The sequence below is a fragment of the Oryctolagus cuniculus genome, chromosome 7, assembly GCF_051225735.1.
Source record: "Oryctolagus cuniculus isolate XC-2025 breed Fujian yellow rabbit chromosome 7, ASM5122573v1, whole genome shotgun sequence".
NCBI lineage: Eukaryota > Metazoa > Chordata > Mammalia > Lagomorpha > Leporidae > Oryctolagus > Oryctolagus cuniculus.
The window spans coordinates 31,405,102-31,419,930 of NC_142873.1; the positions used below are offsets into that span (position 1 = coordinate 31,405,102).

Here is a 14,829-nt window from a genome sequence, read left to right on the forward strand (position 1 = left end):
TGCAATGCCAGCGCCTCCTTTCTTTTAGTTTTTAGAAAGATCTGTTTATTTATTTGAAAGAGTTACAGAAAGAGAGAAAGATTGAGAGAAAGAGATCTTCCATCTGCTGGTTCGCTCTCCAGATGCCTGCAACAGCTGGGGCTGGACCAAGCTGAAGCCAGGAGCCAGGAACTTTTTCTGGGTCTCCCACGCAGGTGCAGGGGCCCAGACACTTGGGCCATCTTGCTGCTGCTTTCCCAAGCCATTAGCAGGGGGCTGGATCGGAAGTGGAGCAGCCGGGACTTGAGCCCGTGCATCATGGCAGACAGTGGCTTTACCCACCTTGCCACAGCAGTGTCCCCCCACCCGCTCCTTCCAACCCCACCTCCTCAAGGCCCCTTACTCATGTCCAGTTGCCTGTCTCTGTTGAGGGTACGCATTAACTACTAGTCTTTTCAAGCCTCTGGCTGTATTCTGCCAATGCGCGAGACATCTTCCTCAGTATTTCTCACATCCTCCTGTCATCTTGATCCCACTGTTGCTGAAATGAGTTCCTCCAGCCTTGAACTCTGCAATGGCCGCTTCGTTAATCGGTCTGCTGATTGCAAATTTCCATCTGGTTTCAGATTCTCACCGATAGGCAGGGCAAGCTTGCTGAATGCAGGTCCCCAGTTGTCTCTCCTCTGCTTCCATCTGATTCACCTTCAGGACAACACCCCAGTGTCTCCTTTCTGAGGCTTAGAAGGCCTGTTTCCCCTCCAAGTCCAACCCAACGCAGCAGTCATGCTGGCCTCACTGTCTCCCACCCTGGACCCTTGGGACTGATCCTTCCAACTGGACAGGCCTTTGCTCTCCCAGTCTTCCGGGTCTCTCCCAATCCGCTCGCAGATGCCCCAGCCCCAGAGCACCAGCTCCCTGGTGGCCGCAGGCTGGGCTCACCAGTCGGTCCTTGTCATTCCCCAGCTCTCACAGGACAGCCACGGTCTAAGCTTATCGAGAGCAGCGAGTCTATCTTGCTCCTTTTTGGTCCCACAGAACTTGGTGTGAGGTCAAGCATTCGACAGCTTTAGCAGGCTCTGTCTTGTTCCCAGTTGCATCACAGCACTTTGTACAGCATGGGTCACGTAGGCAGCAAGTGTTGTGTGTGGGAATGAGGCTGTGTGTGCTCGCGACCAGAAAGTGGCAGCCACCATGGAGCAGCACACCTCAAAACTCCAGACCAAGCGAAGAAAGAATGTAGGGGAATTGTGTGTGTATGCACACACAAATGTAACCTGGCACAGCTAATTTTTTTTAAAGATTTATTTATGGGGCCGGCACTAAGGTGTAGTGGGTGAGGCCGCCACCTGCAGTGCCGGCATCCCATATGGGCACTGGTTTGAGGCCTGGCTGCTCCACTTCCAATCCAGCTCTCTGCTATGGCCTGGGAAAGCAGTAGAAGATGGGCCCCTGGACACGCATTGGGGGCCTGGAGGAAGCTCCTGGCTCCTGGCTTCAGATCAGCACAGCTCCGGCTGTTACAGCCATCTGGGGAGTGAACCAGCAGATGGAAGACCTCTCTGTCTCTGCCTCTGCTCTCATTATGTAACTCTGACTTTCAAATAAATAAGTAAATCTTTAAAATAATAAAAAAGATTTATTTATTTGGAAGGCAGAGTGACAAAGAAAAGGGAGAGATAAAGATAGAGAGAGATCCCCTCCAAATGCCTACATCAGCATGACAGTACTACGCTGAAACCAAGAACCTGGAATTCCATCCAGGTCATCCATGCGGGTGGCAGGGACCCAAGCACTTGGGCCACCCTCTGCTTCCTCCCGGGAGCATCATCAGGAAGCTGGATCAGCTGTGGCAGCCTTCCTGCTGCACTGTTGCTCCCCCTCTCGCGGAGGAACGACACTGGACTCTGCGCTGTTCTTTTTTGCCCGGCCCTTCCCGGGTTAGCTGCTGTTCCCTCATTCGTGGAGGAACGATGCCGTCCTGGGTTAGCTGCCAGCCCCCCGCCTCCGCGGAGGGGTGGCACCCCTGCCACTTTCCCCGCTTCCGCGGAGGAGCGGCACACCGCCGGCCGGCTCTCAGGGGTTCCTCAGATGTTCCCTCACATGTTCCTGGTGCATGTTGTCTCTCTCCTCCTTTATAGTCCTCTTCCACCAATCCATGCTCTGCTGCCCACATGCCGAGCACGCTGCTCTCCTCCAATCAGGAGCAGGATCAGCTCCTGCAGCTTATCAGTCAAATTGGCGAGGCGGCTGTGTGGAAGTTGTTTGCTCCTCCCCAGCGCCATATTGTGGGAGATCAGATGCATAGAATTAGTCCTAGTTCCAGTAATTTAGTCTAGTCTCAGTTGCTCCCCACACTGCACCACAGTGCCCATCCCCCACACAGCTGGTTAAAAGGCTGCCAACTCTTGCAGAGTATACACTAGTATACTTTGGAACTTTTGTTGCCAAACACTCACCTCCCCCAAACTAGTTGGAGGTGTTGCTAGAGAACCCCCAAACCTGGACCACTCAGCCCATGCACGGAAAGCCACTCCCTGACACTGGGGCAGTGGAAAAAAGCAGGTGTTTATTTCAAAGTGCAGAGCAAGAAGCTGGACAGCTATTGCTTAATTTCTGGAGTTAGGGGTGAAGGTTCTTACAGACTGAAATTGGTGCTTCTCTGGCTCGTGCACAAACCCCTGGTTGGTCAGTGGTGTTCATTGGGTTGGTCAGTAATGCTGTTCTCTTTAGGGAATTTCTGATGGCTAGGTGGGCTTCAGTTGGTCCAGGGGTTCCATACAAGTGGTAGGTACCTTCTGCCCGCAACCTAGCATTTCCCTAAACACAGCCCTCCGGACAATACTGGCCAGCCAGGTTTTATCTGTTGGAGAAGCAAATGACTTCTTGAGTCTGATGAGTAGAGCCTTGTAGGGCCCACTGTCCAACTCCGTAAATGCAGTGAACTCCTTTTGATAGAGGCAAGAACACCCTGGGCTAAGGGAGACAGACAAGAGACTGGGCCCTGCCCTGCCATGAGAGGGATTCGCTCTCACTTTCTGTGCTGAAGGGAATGGTTTGTATCTACACAGATCAGTATGGTAGCCATCGACGTGCAGCTACGGAATACCTGAGACACGGTTTGTGTGACTGTGGCTCTGAATTTTAAATCCAGTTTGATTCTAATTAATTTAAACAGCCACATGCGGCCAGCGGTACCATCTGGGACAGTGGAGGTCTGTAGGATCTGCATTAACCTAAAAAAAAAAAAAAATGCCAACACAAAACCCCCGAGGGTTGACACTTCTACAGGAGACAATGGTATCAGTTTGCATTGGAAGGAAATTATCAATGTATAGAAGAAAAGTCTCAGGTTAGATAGGCTAAACCTCTTATCCATATGTCGTTATCCAACTGGTGCAATCGATCCCAGGGTGCAGAGGTAGCGCTTAATAACGGATTAGATATCTGGCTAAGCTACTGACTGCTCTCTATCCTCCCTCCTGCCTCCCTCACGGGAAGGGGTTGCATTTTGCAATGAGTTCCTCGCACATCTGCTGGGAGAGAGGAAGAGGCAGGGAGGGGAGCTGCGGACGAGTCACCATCTAAAGGCTCAAAACGAATTTAAATCGACAAACCAGGAACCAGAATCTGCAACTTCTCTCTGCTGGTACATTTTGAGAGGATGTGGAAGGAAGCCAGTGGTTTTGGCCAAGTACTGGCTCTTATTTCATTTCTCTCCCTTGGGTTTCTTTGTCTCTTGCTCAAGCTCAATTAGTCCACATTTAGTGATTAGCTCAACCTGCTCGGCAAGAGCCTGGGGTGTCCTGGCGCCCGGGGCGCTGTGTCACAGGGACCCACGGTAGCAGCGTCCACTGTGCATTCCCTTTGCTAATGGCAGACGGGGCAGTGTTGCTCCGTTTAAGCCCATGAGCTCGGGTCAGCTTCCCTGGCTGAAGGACCCTGAGCTTGCAGGGCGCCAGTGGCTGCGTATTCCACACACGCTTTGCAATCTGGGAACCAAGATCCTGCCACAAGAGTTTTTCAGAGGATGTTCCCTGTAGCAGATCAGTGTCCCACAGCCAAGGCCCACAGGTACAAGACCCGGCCTTTTTCTCAGGAACACCAAGAGCCCCCCAGGCACTTCTGCAGGGGTCACGCAGCAGCCTCAAGGGACGTGTGACCCAGAGGCAGAGGGTTCTCCCACCAGCCTTATAGCCAAACACCTGGGGGCCTGGCTGGGCCAGCAAGAGTGAAGGTGAGGCCTCAGAGGACTTGGCACGAAATCAATGTAAAATGTTTGCTTCTGGGGCCGGCGCTGTGGCAAAGTAGGTTAATTTCTGCCTGTGTCGCCAGCATCCCATATGGGCTCCGGTTCTAGTCCCGGCTGCTCCTCTTCCCATCCAGCTCTCTGCTATGGCCTGGGACAGCAGTAGTTGATGGCCGAAGTGCTTGGGCCCCTGCACCCTCGTGGGAGACCCAGAAGAAGTGCCTGGCTCCTGGCTTCAGATCGGCCCTGCTCTGGCATTGGGCTATTTGGGGAGTGAACCAGCAGATGTATCCTCTCTCTCGCTCTCTCTGTAACTCTACCTCTGAAATTAAAAAAAAAAAAATTGTTAAAAAAGTATGCTTGTGTTGTTTAGTTACAAGAAAGTTTGTAATAATAATAATAATAATAATAATAATAAAAGATCATTTAAAGGCAGAGAAAGAAACAAAAATGTGGTCTGGATTCAAAATTCAGTCCCGGGCCGGCGCCGTGGCTCACTTGGTTAATCCTCCGCCTTGCGGCGCCAGCATCCCATGTGGGCGCCGAGTTCTAGTCCTGGTTGCTCCTCTTCCAGTCCAGCTCTCTGCTGTGGCCCGGGAGTGCAGTGGAGGATGGCCCAGGTCCTTGGGCCCTGCACCCGCACGGGAGACCAGGAGAAGCACCTGGCTCCTGGCTTCAGATCGGCGCATCGCGCCAGCCCTAGAGACCATTTTGGGGGTGAACCAACAGAGCGAAGGCATTTCTCTCTGTCTCTCTCACTGTCTATAACTCTACCTGTCAAATAAAAAAAATTATTAAAAAAAAACACAACTAAATTCAGTCCCCTTGGAGTCCTTCTCAGAGGAGAAACCTCAGACCCCAAGCAAGCTGCACTTTTGCCTCCGTTCAGCTGCGGATCGCCGAGAGGACTCCACGCCCCGCCACCCAGCAACAGACCGCCAGGCTCCCTCCTCCCACAGGCAGGCCAATGACTTCAAAGGCAAAGGCCAGCCCTTCCTCACATCCTGCCGCCCTCCAGGCCAGCTCCACCGGGCCCCAGAGCCCAGCGACGGCTGGACACGCGGATCCAAAAGCCGGCGCCAGGGACAATGGCCTCACCTCCTGTTTGCAGGAGGAAACGGAGCTGGCCTCCCTCTGCAGCTGGGCAGCTCGCGGGACGCCTGTGAGGTTGAAAGACCCCGGTTCCTTCCTTGCAAACACAGCCAGGCCTCCCGCAGACCCTAGGACCAACCCCCCCACCCCAGCCTTGCACACCCAGCTGTGTTCTGAACAAATCAACCCTCAGACTTCAGAGCAGCGGCTCTGCTGCCTGGCTCTTGGCTCTCCATGGCTTCAGGAAGGATGTGAGGGGGAAGGGGACCGCCACTATTAATTAGACCCTGTAATTAGATCCTGTTTCCAAGGGCTGAGAGGATGTGTGTGACCCCATCCTGGGCTGCTTTGCTGAGGCTGCAAATTACTCACACTGGGCTTTGTGGGTTTTTTTTTTTAAAAGAAACAATTTTATTTTGCAATTTTATTTAATCAAATGATCAATCTGCTGAATTGTTTTTTTCCAAATATTTATTTATTTGAGAGAGAGCGAACAACACGTCCCTTCTTCCTATCAGCTAGCCCACTCCCCAAACAACTGCAATGGCCAGGGCTGGGCCTCCATCCAGGTCACCCACATGGGTGGCAGGGCCCCGAGTACTTGGGCCATCACAGCTGCCTCCCAGGCTGTTGTTCATCAGCAGGAAGCTGGAGTCAGGAGTGGAGCCAGAACTCAAACCGGGCACTCACATATGGGATGTGGGCCTCCCAAGCCAAACACTAACCCTCCACCCCACCACCCACCCCTCCCCCACCTTTTATTAACTTTATAGGACAATTACAGCATTACTTGTAACAGACAATAATAATGTTGGAAACTTCTAAATGTGCAGAAGTTGGCAAGCGTTTCAGTATTATGGCGTGCCTATAAGAGAGCCCTGTGTTAACAGATGGCCTCGCTCTTTATATACCTACATGGAAATTCCCTGGCACAATGCTGAGGGCCAGACACTGCCCAGCACCACGATTCCATCCTGGATTTTAACTTTTCAAAAGGTTATTTTATTTGAAAGGTAGAGAGCTCTTCGACCCACTGGCCCACTCCCCCAAATGCCTGCAGCAGCTAGCGCTGGCCCAGGGACCCACAACTCAACCCAGGTCTCCCACGTGGATGGCAGAAACTCCCTCCCAGGGTGTGCATTAGCAGAAAGCTAGAATCGGAAGCATGGCCAGGACTCGAACCCAGGTTCTCTGATGCGGGCTGCGGGTGTCCCACGTCTGGTTTAACGGCTGCATCCAAAGCTTGCCCCTATTTTTGGTTTAAAACAGGCACAGGGTCTTTCCTAGAAGCATATTTGGATTCTGACTTGAAGAAATCATTTGCAGAATGCCGTGTCTGTGACGGGGAAATTTGAATGCAAACTGAGTTAACAGACAAAACCAAGGACGCACAACTGGGGCAGGCATCTGGTGCAGTAGGTTAATCCTCCGCCTGTGATGCCAGCAACCCATATGGACGCCGCTTCTAGTCTCAGCTGCTCCTTTTCCGATCCAGCTCTCTGCTGTGGCCTGGGAAAGCAGTGGAGGATGGCCCAAGTGCTTGGATCCCTGCATCTGCACGAGAGACCCGGAAGAAGCTCCTGGCTCCTGGCCTCGGATCGGCTCAGCTCCGCTCCGGCTGTCTATAACTCCGCTCCTCACTGTCTATAACTCCACCTCTCAAATAAATAAATCTTTTAAAAAAATAAAAAATAAAAAGATGCACAATGAAGAACAATAGGGGAGAGCCGATGTGATTTGGGGATTTGTCTTAAAATAATTTAGAATAGAAGAAAAAAAGGGTTGGACCACAATAGTCACTGAAGATGACTACTGATTTTAAAATCAGTAGTTGGAAATTTTTCATAATAAAAATATCTAGGGGATGGGTGGTGTGAAGGCTTCCTCCGCAGGTGGGCCCCGTAGTGGGAGGAGTCAGCACTTGGCTCCAAACCCAATCTCGCAGCGGGGCCAGAAGAGAAGCAGTAAGACAGAGTATCTGAAGTTTCCGCAGAAACAGCGAGGATGGGTGGACAACTGGCAGAGCAGTTCCGACGCTGCAGCCCACATCCGAGTGCCTGGGTTCCGGGTCCTAGCTCTGCTCCTGATTCCAGCTTCCTGCTGTGTACCCTGGAGGCAGCTGGTGACAGCTCAAGTAGTTGGATTCCTGCCACCCATACGGAAGACCTAGACTGAGTTTTTGGGCTCCTGGCTTCAGTCTGACCAGGAGCCCAGGATGTTGTGGGCATTTGAGGGGGAGTGAACCAGTGAACAGATCTGTCTGCAAACTTTCAAAGAAATGGAAACAAAATAGTGTATATGGAGAGCCCCAGCAGGCAGAAGCCATCCAGCACTGAAGCGTGGCAGGTCTAACAAGGGCCACGAAAACCCACTGCAGCCCTGCAGCTGCGGGAAGTACCCGTTCTTTTATTTATCACACATCATGGGTGCTGGTCACACCTGAGACTCACTCCCTGCGGCGTTCCCGCCAGCTGCCACTCCTCTGCTTAGGAAAACATGAAGCTGTGTAAGCCAGGGCCCATTGGGAGCCTGTGGTCATTTGTAACATTCACAAAGCACTGTGAAATTTCAAAGCTTTATTAGTAAAACATTGTGACACAACTCTAACACATCGCCAGTGCCTTTTTTTTTTTCTTTTTAACATTTATCTATTATCTGAAAGGCAGCATTAGAAAAGCAGAGGCGGGGCTTGTGCCTGCAGTCCTGGCATTCCACGTGAGCACTGGTTCGAGTCCCAGCTGCTCCACTCCCAATCCAGCTCTCTGCTATGGCCTGGGAAAGCAGTAGAAGATGGCCCAAGCCCTTGGGCCCCTGCACCCGCATAAGGGGACCTGGAGGAAGCTCCTGGCTCCTGGCTTCTGATCGGTGCAGCTCTGGTCATTGTGGCCAACTGGGGAGTGAACCAGTGGATGGAAGACCTCTCTCTGCCTCTCCTCTCTGTGTAACTCTGACTTTCAAATAAATCAATAAATCTTAAAGAGAGAGAGAGAGAGAGAGAGAGAGAGAGAGGCGGAGGCAGAGAAGTCTTCCATCCGCTGGTTCACTCCCCAAATGGCTGCAATGGCCAGAGCTGGGCCAGTTTGAAGCCAGGAGCCAGGAGCTTTTTCTGGATCTCCCATGTGGGTGCAGGGGCCCAAGGACGTGGGCCATCTTCTACTGCTTTCCCAGGCCATAGCAGAGCTGGAATGGAAGTGGAGCAGCTGGGACTGGAACTGGCACCCATGTGGGATGCTGGCACCACAGGTGGTAGCCTTACCCTCTATGCCACAGCCACGTGCCAGCCCCCACCTTGTCTTTCAAATGAGGTTAAGAGCCCCAGGCACCTACACTGCTTCCCCTACCAGTTAGCTGCCCCTCCCCTACCCCCAGCTCTTAGAGAACTGTGTCTCAGGCACACAGCTTTCATCGGAGTAAGGAAGGAGTTAGGTTCTTTCCTCTGCCTCAAACAGCTCCAACCCTACTTCTTTGTATCTTACAAGCCAAGGGACCCTGGGCAAACTATGTAATCTAAGCCTAACACTTTTTTTTTTTCTAAGATTTAGATGAAGGAGTTAGAGAGAGAGGAGGAGAGACAGCTTCCTCTGGGTCTCCCACATGGGTTCAGGGGGCCATCTTCCACTGCTTTTCCAGGCGCATAAGCAGTGAGCTGGATTGGAAGAGGAGCAGACAGGACTCAAACCGGTGCCCATATGGGATGCTGGCGTTGCAGGCAGAGTTAAACCCACTATGCCACAACGCCGGCCCCTGACACTGTTTAGAAGTGGGCTCGAGGTTAGCACTAGGGTGAACTCACAGTGCCATTCAGTGTAAGAGACACCAAGTGCCCGGGCACAGCGCGTGTCCAGGAAGCAGCTCTACCTTGTGGCTTCCTCATGCTCAGCACAGCTCTCAGCACAGTGGACTGGGTGGACAAACACACCCATCCAGTCAGCATTTATTGAGTAACCACAGGTCTGAACCCAGGCCCCAGGGGCAGAGCAGTGGATGAGACAACGAAGCCCTGGCCTCTTGGGGCTTAGGTTCTAGTGGGGGAAACACAAGAAAACACAGAGCTGCACAGAGGGAGAAAAGGAGACAGAACTGCTATGGTCTGCTCACGGGACGTGTGACCCTATCCTGAGGTTGAACGTGGGTGGACTTACTCCAACAGTGGGAGGTCTTAGGGAGGTATTGAAGGTCAAGTGAGGCCATCGGGATGGGCCCCGAAACCACTGGGACTGTGGCTTTACAAAGCAAGGACACCTGTGTCACCTGTACTGCCTTGGGACTCCAGGTCCCCACTGGCAGGAAGGGCCTCATCAGACACAGTCACCAGCCCCTTCAGCTCTGTTAGTGGGGCGCCACCAGGGAGGGAGAGCTGGATTTTTTTACGTACTGGGGAAGCTCTGAGACTGTGTCATTTGAGTAGACTCCAAATGAGACTGCAGACTACACACATGTGGGTAGAAGCTGTGTTTCTGGCCAGGGGGTGGGGTTGGGGACCAGGCAGACAGGTGCAAAGGCCCTCAGGCAGGTTCATGCATGTCCCCTAAGAAGACCAGAGACTGAGGGGGCTGGGATGGTGTGAATGAGAAGGCATTTATCTTTATTCCATTTAATTCAAAATAACCACACAACACGATTCAGAAATTGGAAAAAATGTATTAAAATATTCACAAAAGTACAGCTGAAAGAGAAAAAAAATCGAATCACAATGGGCTTGGTGGCTTTTTGCTATATTTCCATGGAAGAACCAGAGAGAGTCTGGGATGTGGATCTCACTCCCCCAGTAACAACCTGGACCCTGCAGGTCTGCATTTGGACAGGACCCGGAGCAGGGGTCAAAGACTGCAGAGGAGACGGTGTGGGGAGCTTAGGGACTCTCAGGGATGTCTGCCCAGCCTTCGGGCCAGCCCCAGGGAGGGGTACAAAAGCAGGTGCCTCCCTGGCCTCAGGGGGCGGGACGGCCAGAATACCCGAGCACAAGGTGTGCGGTTGGGCTGTGAGGTCAGCAAGTGAGGTGCGCGCAGGCGGGGCCTCCTGCCCCCCAGGGAGAAGCTCTGGGCTCCAGCTCTGGGGAAGGAAGGCTCAGGAAGAAGACAAGAGAACGGCCCCTTTCTCCGTACAAGCACAGCTGTCTGCAAGTATTGCACCCGGAATTGCACCCTCAGCCTCCAGACGCCCGCGGCGGGGCATCATCAGTGTGAAGAGTGGGGACAATCCCCCCTCCCACACCCCCACCCCACCCCGCACCCCGCGCAGGCTCCTGGAGGGTTGAGAACAGACGCAGGGGAAGCTCTGGGGGCCCAGGGCCGGGCAGAACGATGACCCCTGGGCGGGAATGGCCGGCCCCGCGATGGGTGGGTGAGGTCCCAGTCCCGTGACCTGCCCGCGCCAAGGTGGGCCGGGTGGTGCAGCCCCGGCGGGCGCCTCGGGGACCCGGCCCCTGCAGCCTCCTGCACAGAGCCCTCGGCGGCTCTCGCTCCCGGGTCAGTGGCGATCCAGGGGGGCTCCCTTTATGCATTCTCAGGGACTCGGCCGTCCCGCGCCCCCAGAAGGATGGCAGGGGCCTCAAACCTGGGGAAAAGTGCTCCCCGCCGCTCCCCACCGCCCGCCCACACTGTTCCGTGTCCAGACCAGGCGCTTCCCAGACGCATCGGACAATGTTAGAGGGAAAGGGCGATTCTTTTCAAACAAAACAGTCCAGAAGACAGGGGGACGACAATATAAATAACCGTTGTTGGATCTTCACCGTGCATTCCATTCTCAGTAAAATACAAAAACACAGATTTAAAAGGGGTGGGGTGGGTGGAAAATGAGTCAGATTCCCAATTGCACCTCTCTCCATCGCCTATCAGCTGCGCGTCATGGGGGGAAGGGGGCAGAGGAGGAAAGCAACACAACACAACCGGAAGAGAGAAGAGATTCCCGAAGCAGCAGTCTCAGCCTACTTGAACTTCCCAGGTCGCTGGGGCACCAGGGAGCTGTCACAAAGCCACCAGTGTGGCTGCCCCGTGCTGGAAGCAGAGAAGGGGACCCCGAGAGAGCGCTGGGGTACCAGAGGGGGCAGTCCAGCCCCACCGCCGCCCACCCACAAGGAGAGCAGGAAGGGCCTCGGCAGTGACCATAAATGACGCCTGTCCCCTGCAGAGCGGACAGCACGCCTCCAGCAAAGCCTGCGCTTTCGGCTGTGGCCTTGAGCCCCAGGTCCCTGGAAGGGCATTCACCCCCTGCTCCCCAGGCTAAGAAGGAATCCACTCACTGATCTGTGTGAAGGGTGTGACGTTAAAGTCAAGTCTACACAGCACGTGAGGCTGAAAAGTCGCTTCGCATTTTGAAGAGAGAAAAACATCAATAAAAACCTTTTCAAACTGTCCACAAGTGGCAATACAGAGTGGATGTTTTCTAAAAGCGACAGCCGAACACCAGGGCTGCGCAGGGTTCAGGCCACCGCGGGTCAGCTTCCAGGGTCGCACCTCCATGCTCCACCTCTGATCAACGCTAAGACTGCTGAAGCCCTTCAGAAGAAAAGGCCGTGTCTACTGGAAACACTACAACATCTGCTACTGTCTCCACTAAGGCAAATCCTAACTAAGTGACGGGGTTAGGCATGGTTCTGAGATCTCCCAATGGTAAATGACCCCGGGGGGGGGGGGGGAGCACAATAGCAAGACAATTGATATGTACAGAGATTCACACTCATCGTCTTCCGCGACACCGGCGACTCGGGCTCCTCACATCGGGGAGATTAAATAGCGTATTTATACATATCCTTTATACACGTCTCGTCCTCCCTCTGTGAGCACACAGGTGCTTGTCCTTGCCTGGGTCCCCAAGGCCACACGTGATTATGGGCTGCCTTCTCTGCACCAGAGTCCAGTCCAGGCTTGTTTCTTGCTCAGGATCCGTTCAGGAATTTCTCTTAGTTTTTCCGGATGTCTGCGTACACCACAGACTCTGACTTGTTGATCTTGTCACTGTGCCGTCCGCCAGAATGGTCTAGCTGCGCATAAATGACTGGGCCCTGGAAGAGAGAAGAGGAGTGAGAGGCTTGGAGAGGCCGGGGTTCCTTTAGGTGTAGGGGCAGAGGCAATGATTTCAGTGGTTGCATAGGCTTCCCTCCCCTGAATGTTCGCAAGGAGGCTTCTCAGGCGTGGTTTGTCCAGGACTGACTCTAACATGGGCCTGGGCATTTGTGGGTAGTTGTCAACACTGCTACATGGTAATCTGTTACATTTTTCTCTCTGCTTTTGCGAATATCTGCAAATTTCCTTAACAATATAATATTCCTTCTTTAGGACTATTCATTATGTATTCATTTGAGAGGTAGAGTGAGAGAGGGATAAGAGACAGACCCTCTATCCACTGGTTCACTGTCCAAACACCCACAATGGCCAGGGCTAGCTAGCCTGGAGCCAGGAGCTAGGAACTCCATCCGGGTCTCCCACATGGGTAACAGAAACTCAAGTCCTGGGCCCCTCATTCACTGCTTCCCAGGCATGTTAGCAGGGAGCTGGAGCAGAAGTGGAGTAGCTGGGACTCAAACCAGCACTCTGACATGGGATGTGGGCAAGTCAAATGGTGGCTTCACCTGCAGTGCCACATCGCCCATCCCCCTGCACCTGGGGTCAGAGGGTAACTTCTACCAAGCTGAGACATATGAACTGCAGGACAGTCATGAAAGAAATGAACAAACTTGGTGCGACCCTAAGACCTAACAAATTTGGACTGGTCACTTGATATAAATATTTCAGGGGCCTGGCACTGTGGTGCAGCACGTTAAAGCCACTACTTGCAATGCTAGCATCCCACGTGGGTGACAATTTGTATCCCAGCTGCTCCACTTCCGATCCAGCTTCCTGCTAATACACCTGGGAAAAGCAGAGGAGGATGACCCAACTGTCTGGGCCCCTGTAACTCACATGGGAGACCCTGATGAAACTCCTGGGCTTCTGGCTTCTGCCTGGCCCAGCGCTGGCTGTTGTGGCCATCTGGGGAGTGAACCAGTGAATGGAGGATCTCTCTCTCTCTAGCTCTGAATTTCGAATAAATAATTATTTATTTATTTATTTATTTTTGACAGGCAGAGTGGACAGTGAGAGAGAGAGACAGAGAGAAAGGTCTTTCTTCCTTTTGCTGTTGGTTCACCCTCCAATGGCCGTTGCGGCCGGTGCACCGCACTGATCCGATGGCAGGAGCCAGGTACTTATCCTGGTCTCTCCCATGGGGTGCAGGGCCCAAGCACTTGGGCCATCCTCCACTGCACTCCCTGGCCACAGCAGAGAGATGGTCTGGAAGAGGGGCAACTGGGACAGAATCCGGCACCCCGACCGGGACTAGAACCCGGTGTGCCGGTGCCGCAAGGTGGAGGATTAGCCTAGTGAGCCGCGGCACCAGTCTCAAATAAATAAATCTTTAAAATTTTTTTTTAACTTTTATTTAATGAATATAAATTTCCAAAGTACAGCTTATGGGTTACAATGGCTTCCCTCCCATAACGTCCCTCCCACCCGCAACCCTCCCCTTTCCCACTCCCTCTCCCCTTCCATTCACATCATGATTCATTTTCGATTCTCTTTATATACAGAAGATCAGTTTAGCATACATTAAGTAAAGATTTCAACAGTTTGCTCCTCAAACGGTAGAGTTGGAAACATACCAGGGGATTCCAATTCAATCCCATCAAGGTGGCATGTACCAATGCCATCTCACTAGTCCAAGTGATCAATTTCTGTTCACAATTGATCATAATAATAGGACTAAGAACCAAAGGGATCACATAAACAAGAATAGTGTCTGCAAATACTAGCTGATAGAATAAAAAAGGGAGAGAACAATCCAACATGGGAAGCGAGATACATAGCAGACCCATAGAATGGCAGATGTCCTAAACAGCACTCTGGCCTCAGAATCAGCCCTTAAGGCATGCGGATCTGGCTGAAATGCCCATGAGAGTATTTCAGGCATGGAAAGCCAAGACATTCTTGGGGGGAAAAAAAAAACCTAAATGAAAGATCTCCGCAAGTGAGATCCCAGTGGAAAGAACAGGTCATCAAAGAAGGAGGTACCTTTCTCTGAAGGGAGGAGAGAACTTTCACTTTGACTATGGCCTTGTCTAAATATGATCAGAGTCGGTGAACTCAGGGGGCTTCCATAGCCTTGGCAGCTCATGACAAGAGCCTAGGGTGATTACTGATGCCATAAACAAGAGTGTCAATTTGTTAAGTCAACAACAGGAGTCACTGTGCACTTACTCCTCATGTAGGATCTTTGTCCTTAGTGTGCTGTACATTGAGACTTAATGCTATAACTAGTACTCAAACAGTATTTTTCACTTTATGTTTCTGTGTGGGAGCAAACTGTTAAAAAATTTTTTTTCTAATGCTCTTCAATACTAGCACTGATGGCGCTAGCTCTTCTTCGTTTTAAAATAAAACTAAAAAGACAACATTCTCAAAGTCACGCTCTCTAAAGCTATAAAGAAAGGCCCTAGTTGGAATAAAGTAAGAAAGACCCCTTTACCAGAGCAGGAA

The 14,829-nt window shown here is 52.2% G+C and overlaps 2 protein-coding genes across 3 annotated transcripts in view; one reads left to right on the forward strand and one right to left on the reverse strand.

Annotated features, from left to right (window-relative positions):
- Positions 1-7,034, forward strand: part of ADCY10 (adenylate cyclase 10) — a 147,276-nt gene extending 140,242 nt beyond the window's left edge. The window contains exon 24 of the mRNA XM_089336626.1: positions 6,587-7,034. Coding sequence (XP_089192752.1) covers positions 6,587-6,604 — 18 coding nt within the window. The 3' untranslated portion in view covers positions 6,605-7,034. The remainder of the gene's footprint in view (positions 1-6,586) is intronic.
- A 2,904-nt stretch (positions 7,035-9,938) lies between these two features.
- The window catches only part of MPZL1 (myelin protein zero like 1), a 68,785-nt gene continuing 63,894 nt past the window's right edge, over positions 9,939-14,829 (reverse strand). For both annotated transcript variants that reach the window (XM_008264119.5, XM_089299626.1), the window contains one exon: positions 9,939-12,320. In XM_008264119.5, the coding sequence (XP_008262341.3) occupies positions 12,219-12,320 (102 nt within the window). In that variant the 3' untranslated portion in view covers positions 9,939-12,218. The remainder of the gene's footprint in view (positions 12,321-14,829) is intronic.